This window comes from Gambusia affinis, linkage group LG22 (assembly GCF_019740435.1).
Source record: "Gambusia affinis linkage group LG22, SWU_Gaff_1.0, whole genome shotgun sequence".
Lineage (NCBI taxonomy): Eukaryota > Metazoa > Chordata > Actinopteri > Cyprinodontiformes > Poeciliidae > Gambusia > Gambusia affinis.
The window spans coordinates 20,362,237-20,385,210 of record NC_057889.1 but is presented as its reverse complement, the minus strand read 5'-3'; the positions used below and the strand labels follow the sequence as shown (position 1 = coordinate 20,385,210).

Sequence of the window (22,974 nt, the reverse complement as noted above, 5' to 3'; positions counted from 1 at the left end):
CTGTTTTCATCTTTACAGATTTTACTGCATGTCCAATCACCACAACAACTCCACAAACAATAAGTAAGACTGAAAGCATTTTTCATGTTGATCATTCATTCAACATTACATATCTGAAAGTGTTACATTAGTAATCATCCTGTTTGTTCTCCATTTCTTCTTTCATTTGTGCCTCTTCAGGTCCACCAGTCTTCCATCAGTACCTGCTTTCCATTGAGCTGAACTCCACAGATGTTACAGTTGTAGAAAAGCTGAGGAACATCAACAACACCATCAGCATCAACAGGAACTTACAAATCTCTAATGTTAACATTACTACAGGTTGGACTAAACAGTTTTCATTGGTTTCTGAGGCTTTAACAGAGACATTTGAACCAATTTCAAAAAAACAAACTGCTCCATGTTCTGAAACTGATTAAATATTTCCTTTGTTTTGTCTACAGTCTGCTCTCCAATCAGTGGCAATTACCAGTGCAGATGTAAGAATCAATATCGTTGGCCATGTGACCAGTGTGTAACATATGGATCATGTGACAACATCACTGGTGACACATGTGGATGCATCAGTGGCATTCCTGTTGATGGACGGTACTGTCAGGCTGAGGATCAATACAGTGAGTTCATCTGGAAAGTTTGTTGGGTTGACATTTTGGGGTAAATCTTTCTGTATAATGTAATGTCTGTGAATCCAGAAACAAATGGTCAGACTTGCATGAAAGAAATTACAAAGAGATAATTTTTACACATTTATCACCAGTGACGAAAGTCTAATCTTTAAATATTTGAAGAAATAAAGTTCTTGGATCCTGACTGTTGACAGCACCTTTCCTTGAAGATTGGTCTGATGGTTTAGCCACTCATAGACTGCTTGGCTGTTTAGTACCATCAAACTTATTGAAACTTTAGCTTCTTTAATGCATTTGAATTCTTCCTAAATACCATTCTTTATCGTCATTTAAAATTTTTTTTAGCAAATGAGCACTTTCAGTTCTTTAGGTAACAGTAACTTAATGCCAAATGAAACTACATTTCTGCATCAGTATCTCTTATATTGACGATTAGATAAGTTCATACATCTATTAACTACACCACCTGCTATTAAAGTTTTGCAATACTATTGGATAATACAAATGCTTGTAGGATAAAAGGACAGGCCTCAACTAATTAAACAAGTTCCTTCAAAGCCAGATGGAAAACTAGCAGGTTGTATTAACTATAGTGACAAACTAACTAGAAGAAGCAATTAAATTAATGGCAGTGTTTTCTTTCTGATTGTACAATTAATTTGCAGAGTTATGTGTATGTCTTTGACTTATTTAATGGCAGACAAATAATGATGTGCCAAAACACATAACCACAATTTTTGCAGTTGTTTTGTGTGACAGCCATATTGGATTTTGGCAATGAGTTGGGTCAGCTACGTGTGACTTTTTAGATGCCATTCTGACATTGGGTGCTTTTCAATAAATATTCATAACTTGGAACATTGAAACTCAGGTTATTGTATGGAGTCCTTGATCTATTGGAGCAAACTGAGAGTGAGAGCAAAACCATTTTCCTCAGGAATGTCAGAGAATGATTTGTGTCAAGCACTTACTCCTTTTCTGTCTTCATCTTTACAGACTTTACTGCATGTCCAATCACCACAACAACTCCACAAACAATAAGTAAGACTGAAAGCATGTTTCATGTTGATCAGTCACTCAACAGTACATATTTGAAGGGGTTACATTGGTAATCATCCTGTTTGTTCTCCATTTCTTCTTTCATTTGTGCCCCTTCAGGTCCACCAGTCTTCCATCAGTACCTGCTTTCCATTGAGCTGAACTCCACAGATGTTACAGTTGTAGAAAAGCTGAGGAACATCAACAACACCATCAGCATCAACAGGAACTTACAAATCTCTAATGTTAACATTAGTACAGGTAGGGCTAAACAGTTTTCATTGGTTTCTGAGGCTTTAACAGAGACATTTGAACCAATTTCAAAAAAACAATCTGCTCCATGTTCTGAAACTGATGAAATATTTCCTTTGTTTTGTCTACAGTCTGCAGTGGCAATCCAGTACAGTGCAGATGTAAGAATACTGTGTAACATATGGATCATGTGACAACATCACTGGTGACACATGTGGATGCATCAGTGGCATTCCTGTTGATGGACGGTACTGCCAGGCTGAGGATCAATACAGTGAGTTTTTCTGGAGAGTTTGTTGGGTTGACATTTTAGGGTAAATCTTTCTGTATAATGTAATGTCTGTGAATCAAGAAACAAATGGTCAGACTTGCATGAAAGTAATTACAAAGAGATCTTTTTTACACATTTATCACCAGTGACGAAAGTCTAATCTTTAAATGTTTGAAGAAATAAAGTTCTTGGATCCTGACTGTTGACAGCACCTTTCCTTGAAGCTTGGTCTGTGTCTGATGGTTTAGCCACTCATAGACTGCTTGGCTGTTTAGTACCATCAAACTTATTGAAACTTTAGCTTCTTTAATGCATTTGAATTCTTCCTAAATACCATTCTTTATGGCAGACAAATAATGATGTGCCAAAACACATTACTGCAATTTTTGCAGTCGTTATGTGTGACAGCCATATTGGATTTTGGCAATGAGTTGGGTCAGCTACGTTTGACTTTTTAGATGCCATTCTGACATTGGGTGCTTTTCAATAAATATTCATAAGTTGGAACATTGAAACTCAGGTTATTGTATGGAGTCCTTGATCTATTGGAGCAAACTGAGAGTGAGAGCAAAACCATTTTCTTCAGGAATGTCAGAGAATGATTTGTGTCAAGCACTTACTCCTTTTCTGTTTTCATCTTTACAGACTTTACTGCATGTCCAATCACCACAACAACTCCACAAACAATAAGTAAGACTGAAAGCATTTTTCATGTTGATCATTCATTCAACATTACATATCTGAAAGTGTTACATTAGTAATCATCCTGTTTGTTCTCCATTTCTTCTTTCATTTGTGCCTCTTCAGGTCCACCAGTCTTCCATCAGTACCTACTTTCCATTGAGCTGAACTCCACAGATGTTACAGTTGTAGAAAAGCTGAGGAACATCAACAACACCATCAGCATCAACAGGAACTTACAAATCTCTAATGTTAACATTAGTACAGGTTGGACTAAACAGTTTTCATTGGTTTCTGAGGCTTTAACAGAGACATTTGAACCAATTTCAAAAAAACAAACTGCTCCATGTTCTGAAACTGATTAAATATTTCCTTTGTTTTGTCTACAGTCTGCTCTCCAATCAGTGGCAATTACCAGTGCAGATGTAAGAATCAATATCGTTGGCCATGTGACCAGTGTGTAACATATGGATCATGTGACAACATCACTGGTGACACATGTGGATGCATCAGTGGCATTCCTGTTGATGGACGGTACTGCCAGGCTGAGGATCAATACAGTGAGTTCATCTGGAAAGTTTGTTGGGTTGACATTTTGGGGTAAATCTTTCTGTATAATGTAATGTCTGTGAATCAAGAAACAAATGGTCAGACTTGCATGAAAGTAATTACAAAGAGATAATTTTTACACATTTATCACCAGTGACGAAAGTCTAATCTTTAAATATTTGAAGAAATAAAGTTCTTGGATCCTGACTGTTGACAGCACCTTTCCTTGAAGCTTGGTCTGTCTGATGGTTTAGCCACTCATAGACTGCTTGGCTGTTTAGTACCATCAAACTTATTGAAACTTTAGCTTCTTTAATGCATTTGAATTCTTCCTAAATACCATTCTTTATCGTCATTTAAAATTTTTTTTAGCAAATGAGCACTTTCAGTTCTTTAGGTAACAGTAACTTAATGCCAAATGAAACTACATTTCTGCATCAGTATCTCTTATATTGACGATTAGATAAGTTCATACATCTATTAACTACACCACCTGCTATTAAAGTTTTGCAATACTATTGGATAATACAAATGCTTGTAGGATAAAAGGACAGGCCTCAACTAATTAAACAAGTTCCTTCAAAGCCAGATGGAAAACTAGCAGGTTGTATTAACTATAGTGACAAACCTTGAAGCTTGGTCTGTCTGATGGTTTAGCCACTCATAGACTTCTTGGCTGTTTAGTACCATCAAACTTATTGAAACTTTAGCTTCTTTAATGCATTTGAATTTTTCCTAAATCTGATTTGAACACTTCTAACTTCAAACTTGCTCTTTCTCAAAAATAAATGATTGGATATTAATCTGTTCTCATTTTCTTCTTTAAAAACATATTGGTTTGGTTTCAAATGTGTAAATGAAAAACTGATGATCATATATTGATTATAAATGTGACAGTTTTTGACAAAGTTAAGTATATTTGTAGCAGTTTCTAAGCATCCGTGGTTTTATTTTCAGCTGGTTTACCACCACACAATAACAGTAAAAACCCTGCCATCTGCTGTTGTGAAAAATGCATGACAGCTATTTGCTTTCGGCTTGAATGTGAGATCACCCTAGACAGGACACTTTGTACTCGAACAGATAAAAGTGTACCTGATTAGAAAAAAAGAAACAGGATGAAATATACATTTTGCCTCCTATTTGTTATTTTTTGGAATCTTTTAAAAAACTTTTTGAGTTTGGAAATATATCTGAAATATTTTAAAATCCAATTCAACTCCAGGGTGCAGTTTTGGAATGTGAGCACAATAGTGCATAGATGGAAATCTAGATGTTACTTTGCCACTGTACAAAAAACAACTCATAATATATTCGGGATAACTTTAACTTTTGATAATATGTTGATTTCTGTCTCTTTTTATTTTTTCAGACTTTACAGCATGCCCTCGAACATCAACGACGGTGATACCAGCAAGTAAGTCTTAAATCGTACTGTGTGAGGTTAACCCACAAGACCATGTAAGTTTGACAAATAGGCCGTGCATTTATTGCAGTGTAAATTCTGTACATTATGATTATTTTCAGCTGACACAACCTCACCAGAGATCCGTCAATACCTGCTTTCCTTTGAGCTGAAAACCACTGACGTTAGAGCTGTAGAAGAGCTGAGAAACATCACCTCCTCTATCAGCTTCAGTAGCCGTCTACTGATCTCTGATATTAACATCTCTACAGGTAATAACTGTAACTTTAACAATGTAGACACCAGTGTTGTAGTCAAGACCACCTAACCCAAGAACAAAACCAGCGCCTTGTGCTACATGACACAATAAAATGTGAAATATTATCAATTGATTTGAAAGTTTCACATTTCCATAAAACCACCTACATATTAAATTCTTAGAGATGAAATAAATTTAACTAATATTAAAAGCAGAACAAACTCTTAGTTCTGCTTATCTAAAAAGATAACGCCCTGGGCATTTGCCTATATCATTCATGTCAGAAACCGCCACTGTCTGCACTTTTAAACACAGCAATTGAGGCAATGACCTGACGGTAAACAATGCTCAACTATGAACACTGACCAAAGAGCAATAGGCAAGAAGTAACCAAGCATAAGGCGCTCACCATGACTGTTCTCACCCTCTCCCCCACTACATGAAGCCAGGCAACACAATGTTGTAATGTCTGCCATTACAAAAACAATCAAAGAGCAATACTCATGCTCTGCCTGCTCTTTCTTTCTTGTGGTCACCAGTCTGTCTCAGGGCAACACAGAGACATACAGGACACACTACCATGCACACACACACACTCACACCTAGGGAGAATTTAGAGAGAACAATTAACCTGACAGTCATGTTTTTGGACTGTGGGAGGAAGCCGGAGAACCCGGAGAGAACCCACCATGCACAGGGAGAACATGAAAACTCCATGCAGAAAGACCCCGGCCGGGAATCGAACCCAGGACCTTCTTGCTGCAAGGCAACAGCTCTACCAACTGCGCTACTGTGCAGCCCTAAATAAATATCAATGTATATAATTAAATAAAATAATGATAGCTACTGCAGTGTACGCAGACCATTATAAGAACAAAGAACGGCTCTCAGTGAGGCTCCTTTCGTATCTTCTTAATAAAGAGCCATTCAGAAGAATTGGATCGTTCCTGAATGTCACATCACTATATTGCAGACTTTTGTACAGTGTTGTCTCATATAGTCAACACCTCCGCACAATAATTCAACGCAGTGAGTGACAACTTTATTTCATCATTAAAGCTTATGTGTCTCTGTACAGCTAGCTTTGCTAGCATCTCGTCAACAGAGCTTACCTTTTTTGAGATTCTTTTCTAAGTGACGGAAAAAGTTAGACGTAGTCCCCACTGTCTGTGAAAGCGAAATGCTGCTAATTGGCTGTCACCATCAGATTTCTTATGATTTATGCAGTGCAATTCTATTACGGACATCTTCTGCCGTTCAGAAACATGTAATTGTTGCATCACGTTATTGCTTGGATTTTAATTGGTGCATTTTGCATCTAGTGAAAACAAACATGTTAACAAATAAACTGGACAGTATGCTGTAAGTTTAGTGATATTTCCACAGTTGTGGTCTTGACTGGTCTTGAAATAAAATCCCGAGTCCTCAGCTCCCGAGACTGAGACAAGACCGAGACCAAATGAGGTCGAGTCTGAGACAAGACTGAGACCATCAAAAAATGGTCTTGAGACCAAAACTGGTCTTGAGTACTGCAACACTGATAGACACATGATGTTTTTTAAATAACTTAAAATAAACATTCTGTCTCTTTTTCAGTGTGCTCCCCTAACAATACCAGCTACCAGTGCAGATGTGAGGATCAGTATGGCTGGCCTTGTGACATGTGCTCCACTTATGGCCAATGCAGCAACGTTCAAGGCAATACCTGTGGATGCATCAATGCACTTCTTCCAAATAATACTTACTGTCAGCCTCTGTCAGGTGGGAGTGGCAAGTTTTATTTTACTTGGTTTTAAAATTGTTATTTGGTCAGTTTTACTTGATAAAAAAAACCCTGTCTTTTTCAACAGATCTTGGTTCCTGCCCGACACAATCACCAACAACTGGTGAGAAGTACTATACTCTTCATTGTGCTATATGGTAACATTTTTCTGTTTTCAACCTGTATGTTGGAGCTAATTGAAAACTTTATTAAATGTTGTCTATTTTTACTAATTTAATTTAACATAGTACTGATATATTCTTTGTTGTGTAAATGTTCCAACAAGAATTATTTTTGACAGATATTGAAATATGCAGTTTGCAGAGTAAGTTTTTCAACTAAAATATATTTTTCATATATATTTCAATACTACTATTATTATTAGTAGTAGTATTACGACTACTACTACTACTAATAATAATAATAATAATTAGGGAGTATTAGTATTAAACATTTTTGAGGGGTCACTTTAAAAATTGCTTCATGCTTATTTAGCAAAACCATCTAATGTATCTATTTTTGTAGCAATAATCATGACTCCAAAAATATCTTAATTATTTGAGATATACTTTATTGCCAATGGGAATCTCAACTGAACTCCTTCTGTTTGTTATAAGCAAATAAGTTAATACTTCAGTCCATTATTTGTTCCAAATGCAGCGCTGACTGTTGCATTACCAATCATCATAAATGCAACCAAGGAATGTCAATTTTTTGCATATATAGTCTGTGAATTTCTATTGAAGTGAAATTAGTAAAAACATTTTACATCAAAATATTTCTTATATCAAACTTCAGCTGCAACAACAATAGATACAACACCCGGAACGACGATGCCGAATACAACACCGCCCGAAACGACCATGCCTGATACAACAACACCCGGAACGACCATGCCGGATACAACAACACCCGGGACGACCATGCCGGAAACACCAACACCCGGAACGACCATGCCGGATACAACAACACCCGGGACGACCATGCCGGAAACACCAACACCCGGAACGACCATGCCGGATACAACAACACCCGGGACGACCATGCCGGAAACACCAACACCCGGGACGACCATGCCAGATACAACAACACCTGGAACGACCATGCCGGAAACACCAACACCCGGAACGACCATGCCGGATACAACAACACCCGGGACGACCATGCCGGAAACACCAACACCCGGAACGACGATGCCGGAAACACCAACACCCGGAACGACCAAGCCGGATACAACAACACCCGGGACGACCATGCCGGATACAACAACACCCGGATCGACGATGCCTGAAACACCAACACCCAGGACGACCATGCCGGATGCAACAACGCCTGGAACGACATCACCCAGAACCACCATGCCGAATACAACAACACCCGGAACGACAATGCTGAACACAACACCGCCCGAAACGATGATGCCGGATACAACAACACCCGGAACCACGATGCCAGATACAACAACACCTGGAACCACGATGCCAGAGACAACACCCGGAACCACGATGCCAGAGACAACACCCGGAACCACGATGCCAGAGACAACACCCGGAACCACGATGCCAGATACAACGACACCCGGAACCACGATGCCAAATACAACAACACCCGGAACCACGATGCCAGATACAACAACACCCGGAATCACAATGGCGGATACAACAACACCCGGAACCACGATGCCAAATACAACAACACCCGGAGCCACGATGCCGAATACAACAACACCCGGAACCACGATGCCAAATACAACAACACCCGGAACCACAATGCCGGATACAACAACACCTGGAACCACGATGCCAGAGACAACACCCGGAACGATGCCAAATACAACAACACCCGGAACCACGATGCCAGATACAATGACACCCGGAACCACGATGCCAAATACAACAACACCCGGAACCACAATGCCAAATACAACAACACCCGGAACCACAATGCCAAATACAACAACACCCGGAACCACGATGCCAGATACAACAACACCCGGAACCACAATGACAAATACAACAACACCCGGAACCACGATGCCGGATACAACAACACCCGGAACGACCATGCCGGAAACACCAACACCCGGAACCACGATGCCGGATACAACAGCACCCGGAACGACCATGCCGGAAACACCAACACCCGGAACGACCATGCCGGAAACACCAACACCCGGAACGACCATGCCGGAAACACCAACACCCGGAACGACGATGCTGGATACAACAACACCCGGAACCACGATGCCGGATACAACAACACCCGGAACCACGATGCCGGATACAACAACACTCGGAACCACGATGCCGGATACAACAACACCCGGAACCACGATGCCGGATACAACAACACCCGGAACCACGATGCCGGATACAACAACACCCGGAACCACGAAGCCGGACACAACACCAGTTGTATCAAGTAAGGAACTTTTATAAATCTATACATAAGTCCTTTCAAAATGCATTAGCAGCAAATATCTTAAAGAAAAATAATTATTCATTTTATATATATATATACCAGTATTCTACTTTGCTTAAAATGGGCTTCATGACATTGTGTCAAGAGGTGGTTTGTTTTAATGCGCACGGATACAAATGACTGGCTTAAAGATATTTAAAATATTTACATTATTTGGTTTAGTTTTTTCACCTATGAGAGAATAATGTGCAGCTTTTTTGCTCCACCAGTTAACTTGTTTATCAGATTTGAAGGGATCAATCAAATCTCTGCTTAACTTTCTGTGTGGAATATGTATTTTCAATTTTCCATCCATCCGTCCGTCCGTCCGTCCGTCCATCCGTCCGTCCGTCCGTCCGTCCGTCCGTCCGTCCGTCCATCCATCCATCTTCCGCTTTATTTGGGGTCATGTCTCGGGGGTAGCAGCTTCAGAAGGGAGGCCCAGACTCCCCAGCCACTTCCACCAGCTTCTCCAGGGGAATCCCAAGGCGTTCCCAGGCCAGCTGAGAGACACCAGGGAGGTGTCCAGGAGGCATCCTGACCAGATGCCCGAGCCACCTCAACTGGCCCCTCTCGACGTGAATGAGCAGCGGCTTTACTCTGAGTCCCTCTCGGATGACTGAGCTTCTCACCCTATCTCTAAGGGAGAGCCCAGACACCCGACGGAGAAAACCCATTTCAGCCTCTTGTATCTGCGTTCTTGTTTTTTCGGTCATGACCCAAAGCTTATGACCATAGATGAGGGTAGGAATGTAGATCAACCGGTAAATTGAGAGCTTTGCTTTTTGGCTCAGCTCTCTCTTCACCACGACAGACCGGTACAGCGCTTGCTTCACTGCAGATGCTGCGCCAATCTGCCTGTCGATCTCCTGCTCCCTCCGCCCCTTCCACCTGTTGTTGGGAATTGCAATTCTGGAGACCAAAAATGTTGTACCAACCTCACAAAGTACCATCAAAGTTCTTGAGAATCAATTGATCGCTGTAATAATTGAAGCTGTGCATCTACTTTAGATCATTAACTTAGCAAGGGTAAAGATTTGATCCACTGTTCCATCTGTCCACTATGGACACACATCTAAGTTGCAGGATTCTTGCCTTGGAGGACTGCAGTTCAAGACCGCTAGCCTAAAACTAAAACCACACTGCTCTTCCTGAATATGAGTTTGCGTGATTGGTCAGCTTCCCTTTAAAAGCCCCAAAATAGAATTTCCCAAAAAGGCTCAGAAGTGTGATCTATAAATATTTGAAACATGCAGTCTTTAGCTACCATACCATGTCCTGAAATACATAGCCACAACCAGGGGCGCAACTACATATTTTAGAGGTGGATGCGAACATCTCACCGGCGCCCTTCCCTCCCCCCGGACTTAAACTTGTACAAGTGAGCCAAAGAGCCTGTTAGCCTAGAACCGCCTAACCGTCTGAGGCTTTTTGTTAGCATGTTTTCTATCATTCTTATAGCTTGATAGGAAGCCTTATCCAAACTGGCAACCCACATTAATAAAATGGTAAAATAATATTGACCACAAAACGCTATTTATAAAAGATATCAACCTTTTTTCTACACAATCCTAACAAACGTTTTTAATGTTCTCTTCACAATATTTATTTATTTATTTTTAATCTATTTGTATGATTTGTTCTTTAAATTGCAATCTATATTATTTTTTGGTCTCAAGAAATGACTGAGGGATGAAGAGTCTGATGTCTGGTTCTTTAGGTTCTGACGGGTCTGCGGTTCCTCTCCTGATCCATTCTGTCTGATATCAAACCCACTGGGTGTCACTGAATGCCACCGACACATTTATTTTAATGCCCCTATTAAACTTCACTGAGATTGTTTAGCCCACCTCTTCCCCCTACCAACTATATTTTTGCCAGAGGTTTTACTTTGAGGACGGTGTAGTATCGGGTGGACATTTTAGAAAGACTCTGGTTGATAGCAGCTCACTGCGGCTGCGTAGTGTCCGTCTCTAGGTAACCATGACAACAGCGTCAGTTCGTGGGGTCCTATTTAGGTCCCGCAACAACAAGTTAGCTGACCCTAATATTTCCCGTGTTTTGTTTTGGTCATTATTATTACACTTATTGTTGAGATGTGTGTAATAGGTGTGTCTAGCAGACATTTATAGCAATACGGAATAAATCGCGTCCCGTATTGGACAACAACAACCACCTGTCATTTTAGCCTAGCTTAAGCTAACCTGAATATTTACAACTCTCTTGATACACTGACCAGTGACGTGCGGTGAGGTTCATAGCTGGTGAGGCACTGACGTCATCAGAATCAGATTTGCAAATAGATGCATAGATTGACAGCAGTTTACAGGTTATGTTTCACTTCTGCATCCTTACACATACAAACTGTAGCTCACAAAACACACATATTATCTCCTGCTTCGATTGAAAGTCCACTTGAGAAAACTTTTTTAGTGTTGTAATGTAGTCATCCATGTCGAAAGTCGGGATAAGCGAGAGGAAAAAAATCACTATCTCTATTATAATCTATCGCTGCACTTGACTTGCTTCCCGAATCGTTTAGCCTAGCTCGCTGTCACTTACTCGGCAGTTGAGGAGTGAACAAGACGAACGCTTGAGCGCCCCTGCCATGAGGCAAGAGAACTGCCTGCCTCACCTCGAACCTGTTCTCTGCCGTTTATAATCGCTCATTACGAAACACGTTACACAAACACAGTTGGTGACAAAAGCACTGTACATTATATACATAAGCTAAATTATTGGAAATAAGTTCACATATTAAATTTGTTTAAACCATTTTATTGACGCCGTACAGCAACATGCTCTCTCCGCTTAGCAGCCAGCGCAGAGCCAGGGGTTGCGCAATCCAAGGTGAGGCAGAGCTCGCTGCTGCCTCACCGGCATCGCTTCCAAGCATTTGAATGGGAAAATAAGAAAATTCAGCGATTTTGAACAAATAAAAATCGAAATTGGTGAAGCTACATGAAAAATAAATATTTTTTAGTACAAACCACCGGATGAATATAACAATTTAAATTACTTTATGATTATATATTTTCTTTCTTTCCATGACGGCTGGTGAGGCACTGCCTCACCTGCCTCCCCTGACCGCACGTCACTGACACTGACATTACTTACCTTCTGTCTTTCAACCACTTTGAAAAGCTCTTCTTCGTCTCTCCAACATCTTTATCCTTCCCCCTCTTCCGTTTTCTGTTTTGTGTCCCGGAGTTTTTTCTGCGCCCCATCTTTAGCTCCTTGTTGTCGAAGCATTACTACAAACGAAAAAGAGAAAAAACGCGCCTCAGCGCGTTCTCAAAGGGACACTGCCCAAGCTACCTGTATGGGAGGGGAGAGCGGCTGGCAGGAGGGAAGGGGTGCCTAATCAGTGCTGTTCCTCTGTTTCTGATCATCACACAAACAGCTGTTAAGTACATAAAATGCTGACTAAGAAAGAATTCCCCACATCATTTTTACACCCCATCTAGTGCAGCGCCCCTATGCGTTGCATGCGCTGCATAGCCACCTTTTGCGCCACTGGTCACAACATAAACCCCATTTGTAGCAAACTTTACACAATGCAGGCAGGCCAGTGTCTTTCTTCTGGGTATTTCAAGCCTATTTCAAAAATAAAAATTTGTGTATGCATTCCATCTTAGCTACAGTGCACACTATGTTTTTACCACCATTATGCCATACACATATAGCATATAATGTAAACAGAACTGTCAGGGATGCAATGATGTGTGAATGATCATTGATGTGTGAATGATCTAATTCTCTGCCTGTTGATCACAGCAATCCACATTATTAACGTAAATAGAGGGCCCCAATAGCAAATTTTGTTTAAGGCCCATGGAGGCTTGGGTCAACCCTGGTTGTGAATTATGCTCATGTATGCTGCTTACACCTTTCCAACACACAGGGCATGCGGTCATTCAGGTTCAAGATTGCTGGTGTGCTTCAGCTGTACAGAGAAACAACTTAATGCTACAGGACATCTGCCAATTTCTCAAGTTCTCAGTTTTCTTTATTGTGGGGAAGGACTTATCTGTAGTACAGCATAGAAAAAAAAGACAAAATAAAGTCAATCATTTGAATTTTTCTCTTAGACTGCAACCCACTTCCTCCATTATTATGGTTATTATGGTCACAGTGGGAGGGGCCTGTAAGGTGTGCATGTTTAGGTCTGGCAAGGTGCACTGTTTTGTCAGAACTCCCTAAAATAGCTTTAATTCTCAGGATCGGCTTTAACATTTTAGGTTATGCCATGTATCAGTCTTTCTCAAGATGTAGTTCCCGGACCACTGGTGGTCTGCGGGCACCCCCTAGTGGAACGCAAGGTGCTGCATGTAAGCGACTGTAATGGGCTAAGTGGCTTAAAACCAGGTCACTCAAAAGAAAAACTTTCCGGTGAAAAAACCCCACCAGGATTATGTGATTAGAAGAAGCTAAGTCATACTTGCTGGGAGTATTGATGAGTGATTTGACTTTTTTATTTTTTTTGAAATGCACTATGCTGTTACCAAGTCTCAATTGATGAAAGAAGTCTTTTTTTAGTTTTATGTTTTATGTTTTTACTTTTAGTTTTATGACTTTGCTTAAAACTAATGACTAACAGCTAACAAGCAGCAACCTGAACATTTTTGTCCCCAGAAATACAAAAAGGTCAATCATTTCTGCATAAAGTATTATTTGTGAGCTATTTATCTTTAAACAGAATGTTGACTTGTTCTTCTGTTTTTATATTTTTATCCATGAAGTGTTTTTTTGTTTTTTTGTTTTTTTTGCTAAATTGCATTCAGCTAGCAAAGAAATATCAAATTTTTATTATTTTATTAATAGTTGTTAATGCAAAGAGATCTATCAAAGTTGTCAGTTTTTTTCCTTGAACTGCAGCTGCTTGATGCCTTTCTAGTATTTACTCTTTACCATGTGTGTGTTTTGTATTGATGCTCATGTTTCCATGGCACCCAAAAAAGTAACTTTTTGTTTTCCACAAACAGCAATTGATATTAAAAGGACAATCAAATTAAATAAGGACTTTATAGAGGACTATAAAAATAAGAGTAGTTCTGAATACAAAAAACTTGAAGATCAATTTAATGGACTGGTAAGTACATTCTTTGCTCAATATGATTCCAGATTTCCAGCTTTATGCTTTGATGCTTATAATTTCAACCACATTTATTTCCACAGCTTTCACAACAGTATAGCATCAGAAATGGAGTCAGTGCTGCTTTTGTGACTGACATCAGGTATTTGGCTTTAACATTTGTCTAAAGTGAAAGGTGAGTAAGTCTGAACATGCTTCTCATCACAGTTTTGGATTTCATTTGTTTTTACAGACAAGGAAGTGTTATTGTAGACTTTACTATCAGGACATCTTCTAAATATGATGACCCTCAGTTGGCTGTGGCAAATGATAAACTCATTAACGCCATCGAAAAAGAAATTGCTTCTGTTCTTGAGGGAAAAGTTCCAGAAGTCCAAAGTGAGTGCCCAGTGCTTTCTTCGTTATGTTTTTGTTTAACAGGAAACCACAAAAGGTTTGAGCCAAGTCATACAGTTTAGAAGATATTTATCCTAGATAATGAACAAATGTATGTGAACTTTTGAATTCAAGGAAAATTACAAAAATGTTCTTGCTAAGTTTTCTGGCATTCAGAAAACAGAAATAATTGTATGTAAATACCTGCTTTCAGTTGTATTTGACTCTCTCTGTAGGTGACACATCATTGACCTTAAAACCTGAGGTAATCTATACTGATGAAACCATGAAACTGACATGTGACCCCCCGGGTTTTGATTTGAGTGGCGGTTATAAAGTTAAATGGGAATTTAAAGGGTTGGCACTTTCACAATCACAGAGACATATAATTTCTTCTAAATTTCCATTCACACTGGATATTGACAAAGTGATTCTTTCTGATGCAGGTAAGTTTAAGCCATCTTTATTTTGAAAAGCAATAAATGAAATGTTCTTGTACATTTTAAATATTAGTGTGACATTTAGGCAAGTTTATAACAATGTTATAAGGCAATGTTATAACTTAACCTTGCATGTGGTTCTTTATTTCTTCACATATATTTTAGTTCATTCAATAGAATATTAAGAATACTTGATCACAGTTGCGGCCTTCTGTTCCAAAACACTAAAATTTTCATTACAGGCCGTGGGTGGTTCATGCATATAATTACTAATTATGATTTTCTTCATTTTAGGGTATTATGAATGCACATTGGAAAAATACGGAATTATTGTCCATCAGAATAAAACTGTGACGTTTAGCAACATCAAACCAGCTCCCGTTATCAGTGTCAGTGGTACAGAATATGCTAAATGTCTCAAAGACAATAATTTACCACTTAAGTGTTGTGTCGAGCCCTTTTTTGATCTCAAGTGGTATGCAGGAAGTAAACAATTACAATCAGGTATACAGTAAATTATGAAATACACAAATTCCAAATACTCAGAAACTTTGGATAGTTTTTAATCATAATTAACACAATTCAAAATGTTTGCAGATTCAACCCAGAACTGCATCACTTATCAATATCCGATGGGAAGCTGCGCCGAAGAAAAGAAAGAAATATTCACCTGTCAAGTTGACAGTCTGGAGCGTTTTAAAAAAGAAACAATTCTGACGGTTTTTCTCGGGGGTAAGAGCAAAGAGTGAAATGTTAAATTCATGCTGTTTTAGTAGCGTTTTGATTGCATGTTTTTTTCATTTTTAGCTATTGTCTGCAAAGATCCCATATATGGAGAAGGAAGAGAAAATGACATAAAAGAAAAAAACTGTGAAGAAGGTCAAACAGGAACCAAGACTGCAGTTTGTTTGGATAGAACCTGGAAACCTACGAAAGACACCTGCATTGTAACCGTAATCAAAGATTTGCTAACTGAGGCAGTGGTAGGTAGTTTCCTTTTGACAAATGGATCCCAGAATCTGGTGATGCCTTAGAATCATGTCTGTGTTTCATACACACTGAGAATTGGCCATCAAATGTACAGTATGTGGAGACCTCATATGTCCATGCATATTGACCAAAATGCTTTCCAAAGTCAAACCAAATGCAGAACACAATGAAACAGAAACAGTTCTAATAAAAAACAGTAAAAATTACAACAGTGTTAAAAGTGGTCAAACATCAAATGCCTGTTTAAAGGCATGGCTGTTGTTTGACCTTGAACAAAACCAGGTCAGAGATGGCTTGTAACTCATATTCTATTCTAGGCTGTTGGGCCAGCAACTGATAAAGACTAATGGCTTCCACCTAGCAGCAGATATTGACTGACTGACCATAAAGTTCTACTGGGCTGAAGGGTTTTCTAAAGCATGAGAACATTCATTGCTTTGAAAACAAATTTCAACAATTTAACTTGTATCCTGAACTGAACTGGGGGATAGGAGTGATATGTTCATGTTCACACAAGTTAGTCAACAAGCTAGTGGCAGAGTTTTGGACTAGATGTAAACAAAAGATGGAAAACTGCTTGATACCGACATATAAAACATTACAATAATCAAACCTCGACCTAATAAAGGCGGGGAGGACCTTCTGCAGGTCACCGGAGCTAAAGAATGGCTTTACTTTAAAAGAATTTTTTTTAAAAGATTATTTTCCCATCAGAATCTACCTCTTTGTCAAATTTTAACTTACAGTCAAGTTTCACTACTAGATTTTTATCACCCGGTTGAAGTGGAGGGCAAAAGACCCAGGCTGAGTGGAATGATGACTTACTGGAAGCATAAAAAAATAAAAGCAAATTATATACCATATGAAACATGGTATACAAAACATGAAATCAGACTATAATACTTCATATGAAGATACCTGTGTGTTGAGGTCTATGCTTGTGCCATTTTTGCACTGTGTACATATTTTTTGTAGACCTTATGAAGTTTTAATTTTAAGTTTAACCTCAGTCCAGTTATGACCAGATAGTTGTCTTTGTCCAAACGTAATGCATGCATGTGTGTTTTGGAATGTACACACAAAAAAAATTCAGAACCATAAACTTCAACTATATCTTCCTTTGATGTATTTTAGTCTGATTTTATGTTTTGCAGTGGAGGCCCTGAACTTGACCCAGGTTCAGGTGCTTTTCCGCTAGAGGACCGCTAACTGGTTCTGCTTAAGTCCACCCCTGCCACATTTATCTCCATTAGCAGATCTGGCGCAGCTCTATGTGTAAATAACTCAGCATTCACATGGTACCTCTTTGTCTTTTCAAATCTGAAGTGGGAGAAGGTCTAGTCTCTTTCCATGAGTTGGATTTCAGGTATTGGATTTGATGTTAATGCAGATAAATATGGTAAATAAATAATTGGTTTGCTCAAACTCAGACTTCAGTCGAAGTTCCTTTGCACCAGGCAGGTGATATTTTATGTCTCTGGAGCAGCATTATAAAGCCATTAACAGGCACAACCAGACCCCTGTTCTTGTCATCGTGGTCAGATGGACCTACCAGTGACTCTCTTCCAGGCACTGAACAGTTAATTTTTTCCCCCATGTCTGGCTCAAGCCCTTAATCGATTTGGTTAAAGGCTTAAGATAATAAATTATCAGATTATCTGATTCTTAATATTTTTACATATTTTATGCAGATTTTGTTTGTGTTCTCCTCACTTTTATTCAGGATCTGAAAAACGAAGAAGTTCCAGAATTTACAGTGAATTTAACTAACGCTGTCACGGGCAAAGTACAACAAGTCACTCAATCACCTGCAACAATCTCTGCCATTGTCAGTATATTAAATACCATTGCACAAGTTTCAAACAACATAGACGAAAATGTCATGCAGGTATGGTGAATATGCTACATCCTATATATAACAACTTTGTAGTCAATGTTTGAGAATGTTGTGGATTTGTATAACACATCTCTTCATCTACAGAATGTATTGAAAACTGTTGATGTCATCATTAGTGACGATGCAAAGGACTCTTGGAGCACTCTGAATACAAATGAAGCCCAAAATTCCAGTTCACTATTGCTGTCTTCAATGGAGACACTTTCAGAAAGACTGAATGGTTCATTTTCAATAACTACTCAACGGATTTATCTCAATAGAACCAAATTTACAGACCCGTTCAATAAACTACTGAACTCCACGGTTACCATAGCAATTCCAGAAACAGCTTCTTACAATACATTTATCACCACTATTCTTTTCTCCTCCTTGAATAATGTTATGCCACCACGGACCTCTGCATATAACTTCAGCCTTTTTAATGAAACCAGCAATGAAACTTACCCTGAGACTGTCATCAATGCTGGTGTTCTGCTTGTCAAAGTAAATGAATCGATTCACAACGTCACCTTAAGCTATCAAAAGCTCAATACGACTCTGGAACTGAACCCTCAATGCGTCTTCTGGAATTTTAGCCTCTTAGACAATCTTGGTGCCTGGGATGACCAGGGCTGTACGTTTGTTTCTGATATAAATGATACTGTAACCTGCACCTGCAACCATCTCACATCGTTCTCAATTCTTATGTCAACTTCCATCCCTAAAGAAATAAGAGTATTACTGGATATAATGACATATATCGGTGTTGGAATATCAATGATCAGCTTAGTTATTTGTCTCATCATCGAAGGAATTGTATGGCGACCCCTTACCAAAAACAGCACTGCCTTTATGCGCCATGTTGCCATTGTTAACACAGCCCTGTCCTTGTTGATTGCTGACATCTGTTTCATCATTGGAGCCGCTATTTCAAAGAACCCCAAAGAAAACCCAGGCGAAGACTACAAAGTTCCAGTTGGACCATGCAGTGCAGCGACCTTTTTCATGCACTTTTTCTATCTCTCCATGTTCTTTTGGATGCTTGACTCAAGCCTGCTGCTCTTGTACCGGTCAGTCATGGTCTTCTCCCAAATGTCCAAATGGACCATGTTCGCCATTGGCTTGACTGTGGGATATGTTTGTCCTCTGATCATAGCTGTTACTACAGTTGCTGCCACTGCACCTGGGGGTGGATATGTTAGGGAAGATCAAGCTTGTTGGCTAAACTGGACAAAGACCAAGGCCCTTCTGGCCTTAGTGATCCCTGCCTTGGCCATAGTTGTGTTCAATATTTTGGTCATTCTGGTGGTTTTGTACAAGATGCTCAGAAGACGAAACACAAACCAGGCAGATGAGAAACATGCCTTGGTAGTCATTCTAAGATGTCTGGCTGTACTGACTCCTCTATTCGGACTGACCTGGTGTTTGGGAATTGGAACCATGGTGGAACCAACAAATGGAGGGATCCATGTTGCCTTTGCTTTCTTCAATTCCTTACAGGTATTTGCATTTTTATTTGAGTTGGATACAAATTTAAAACTGGCATTTTAATCCTTTTTTTGTCTTCTGGACTGTTAATGAATGTTTTACTCTACAGGGTTTTTTTATTTTGGTGTTTGGGACTCTGTTTGATTCCAAGGTATGTTTTCCTTAAAATACTAGCTAATACAAAATGATAAAACTACTACTACTACTAATAAAACATTGTTCTTTGGTTTTACATTAGTCTAATAAAAATATGCCTTAACCTTTTGGATAACTTGCCAAGAATCTAACAGTAGTCTGTATAATAGTTAGCTATTATGAAAAGGTAGGAAATACAATACTCTTACAATTTTTGATTGAAGTATTAGAACTGCATATTTTGTTTTATCAATTTGTAAAACAGTTTGTACTGGATTTATCACTAACATGTTTGTCTGTCTGTAGATCCGTTCCCTGATATTAAGAAAAATACCAGCTCTAAGCACGACCTCTAATCGAACAAGAGTAAGTTGTAATTTGCTGAAGCACTGCCAAAATGTTGCAATCAATTTAACCTGACATCAGATCAACATATAATGTGTTTTACTGAATTGTTGCATCCTCAAATTAAATTCAAATATTAACTTTTTTCTGTAATTGCCTTTTCTTTTTCTTTTCTTTTTTTTTTTACACGTTTGTTATTTTAGAGCACCAGTGGTGGAACTTCAGCTCCTAGTAGCATTTTTAGTCGATTTCGCAGAAGAAGGAGTAAGTTGTTTTACTTTCTCTATCTTTTTTGCTCCTTTAAAACCACTGTCCTTACAATCTATTGTTTATGTTCCAGATGGTTATAATTCTTCACCGGTTGGAAACTCAAACACCAGCAGCAGTGGATCAGATTCAGCTTCCAACACCTGATTCTGTACAAATAATCTGTTCACTTGTAAAGGTGAAATGTGTTTCATCTTTGCTATTTTTATATATCACATATGCAGGTATGATATCTTGAATGTGAGGTTCAGTGGCAATAATTTGTGAAGAAAACTGTGAAGTAGCATTTTGTATGTCTTTAAATATATAACACTGCTGTTAATTTTAATTATAAGTGTAAAATCACAGTGTTATGGTTTGTATGTGCAATTCAAAGAGCATCATAAGGGGAAAACCCCCCAAAATAAGAGGACTATAAAAGAGTTAATTGGGAAATATATTTACTAATCTGTGACATCACAGGAATATCAGTACTTTAAAATATTTATGTGCAGAGATAAATGGACTCTTGCAAGCAAAGAGATCTATGAATCTTCTATCAGGAGTAATGGGCCAAAGTTCTAGCAAACTCTTACTAGAAGATTGTGGAAGGAAACCCAAAATGCTTCACTCAAAAAAAAAAAGCTACCTAATACACTGAACAAAAATATAAACGCCCCATAAGAGTTTTATGAACATTTGGATTATGCAATATATAGAGAAATTCAAAGCATATTTTCAGTAATTACTGATCTTCATATCAGCATTGACAACATTGTGGTTTGGCCGTTTGTATCAGATTGACAGTCCTTTGAACATGATGGGGGTCAGTTTGAGGAATTTGATTTTGACCCAGTTGGCTTCTCATAGACGGTTATGGACGCTCTGAGGTGTGATGCGTCTGTTGTGCAGACCAGTAGTCTGATGAGCTGCGTGCGCCGCTGTTCTTAGCCAATTCAGCAGTTTGATGAGCCAGATGTGGCGATCTGGTGCTGGAGAAGGTCACACGTGGCCGACAAGGATGAGATCGATTTGAAATAGTGCCAATCTGTTAGAAACAAACTCTTAAATGGCAAGTGGTCCAATAATGGACATTATGCCATGCAGCTACTGCTCTGCTGGACATCCCTGCATCCAACATGCTGATGGCATGCTAGCTCATAATGTGTGACATCTGAAGCATTATGACTTGTGACAAAACTTGACATTTTGGGGTGGCCTTTGATTGTCTCCAGTCCAAGGATTGTCCAGTTGTTGCTCATTTTGGAAATACACTGAGTAAAAAAAACATCTCACAGAGTAATGCTCACTGAAAGCAAGTTGGATTAAAAATTATTCACAAATCAAGAGAAATATTACTTTTGTACAATAAAATGTCAGCAAAGGCTCATTTACATGGCAACAATATTGGACATGGAGCGTTTATATTTTTGTTGAGTATATATGTGAACTTGTGACTTTGAAGAAAGTAATAAATTGTTTTTTAATATGTCCTGTCTCTCTCTTTTATGTATTCTACTTATTTAGCAACAGAAATTATTGTAGTAATTCTGGCAAGAACAGAAAAGCTTAGTCATATTAAATGTCACAGTGACATAAATAAATGTCTTTTCATACAGTGCATGTAAACATCTGCTTGTAGTTGTATATATTGTAAGAAAGGAATATCTTACTATTAAAACTTAAAATATGCCTCGCAAATTTAAAATGATTACATGATTTAATTTCACAATTGTCATAAATGTAGCTTAGCAAAGGTCCAGGTGACTGTATGCTCTGATTGCTATAAAAATTAAGCATGCTGAAAGCCTTTCCTTTCTTGTGCCAGCCACGTCTCCTTGTCATCAGACATCTCTTTGTGTTGTTTGGATGAAAACATAAGGGTTGATCGCAGCCTCTTGGCCTTAATCCACTTCCGAGTCATTCGACCTTTGCTCGTGTTCTGGATTTGTCTAGCCTGCTTCTACCACCATCGAAATCTTTAGATAAATTGTTGAAATTATAATAGCTGGAACGTAAAACTCAGAATTCTTTTGAAGGTGGGAATATCATCAGGATTCTCATTACCTAGCTCACGTCCAGTGATGCTTATGGCCAGTAGAGCTGAAAGAGTCCAGCTCACCAGGATCATGGCCACAATTACATGAACATTCATTTTACTCCTATATGTTAAAGGATGACACACTGCATAATATCTGTCAATGGATATGCAGCACAAATCATTACAGAAACCCTGGTTTTCAACCATATCATTCCTCCTGTTCAAATATAATCAATAAAGAAAACATAAATACACTTGTTTTCATAAATGTGTTAGCAAAGACCCTCGTACTTGATAGTTTTTACTCTAAGCATAGTAGCAAGTGTAGAGAAGCATTCATTGGCTCAACTGGTGTGTCTTTGGTATCCATGGTGACATGTTCCCTGGTGTGATTTGACTTTGCAAAACTAGAGATAGCATTATACTATTGCATGTAACAAAATATAACAATAATAATAATAATAATAATAATAATAATAATAATAATAATAATAATAATAATATCTCTAGATGTTATATGTATAACATGTAAATGTTATTGATATAACACCTTTCACAGACAAGTGTTGCAGAGATAAAACACAACTATACACAATTAAACATCAAATACATACATGCACAGTGACCTAAATGTTTAGAC

General features: G+C 38.7%; 1 protein-coding gene across 1 annotated transcript in view; it reads left to right on the top strand.

The window, feature by feature from the left end:
• The window catches only part of LOC122825415 (mucin-17-like), an 80,043-nt gene extending 58,261 nt beyond the window's left edge, over positions 1-21,782 (top strand). The window contains exons 34-55 of the mRNA XM_044106832.1: positions 2,096-2,190; positions 2,833-2,877; positions 2,995-3,135; positions 3,258-3,428; positions 4,790-4,834; positions 4,945-5,094; positions 6,678-6,842; positions 6,932-6,967; positions 7,642-9,264; positions 14,289-14,395; positions 14,482-14,540; positions 14,631-14,776; positions 15,010-15,219; positions 15,508-15,717; positions 15,811-15,945; positions 16,021-16,196; positions 17,927-18,091; positions 18,185-19,579; positions 19,677-19,718; positions 20,009-20,068; positions 20,251-20,311; positions 20,388-21,782. Of these exons, the coding sequence (XP_043962767.1) occupies positions 2,096-2,190; positions 2,833-2,877; positions 2,995-3,135; positions 3,258-3,428; positions 4,790-4,834; positions 4,945-5,094; positions 6,678-6,842; positions 6,932-6,967; positions 7,642-9,264; positions 14,289-14,395; positions 14,482-14,540; positions 14,631-14,776; positions 15,010-15,219; positions 15,508-15,717; positions 15,811-15,945; positions 16,021-16,196; positions 17,927-18,091; positions 18,185-19,579; positions 19,677-19,718; positions 20,009-20,068; positions 20,251-20,311; positions 20,388-20,461 (5,311 nt within the window). The 3' untranslated portion in view covers positions 20,462-21,782. The remainder of the gene's footprint in view (positions 1-2,095; positions 2,191-2,832; positions 2,878-2,994; positions 3,136-3,257; positions 3,429-4,789; positions 4,835-4,944; positions 5,095-6,677; positions 6,843-6,931; positions 6,968-7,641; positions 9,265-14,288; positions 14,396-14,481; positions 14,541-14,630; positions 14,777-15,009; positions 15,220-15,507; positions 15,718-15,810; positions 15,946-16,020; positions 16,197-17,926; positions 18,092-18,184; positions 19,580-19,676; positions 19,719-20,008; positions 20,069-20,250; positions 20,312-20,387) is intronic.
• The last annotated feature ends 1,192 nt before the right edge of the window (positions 21,783-22,974 follow it).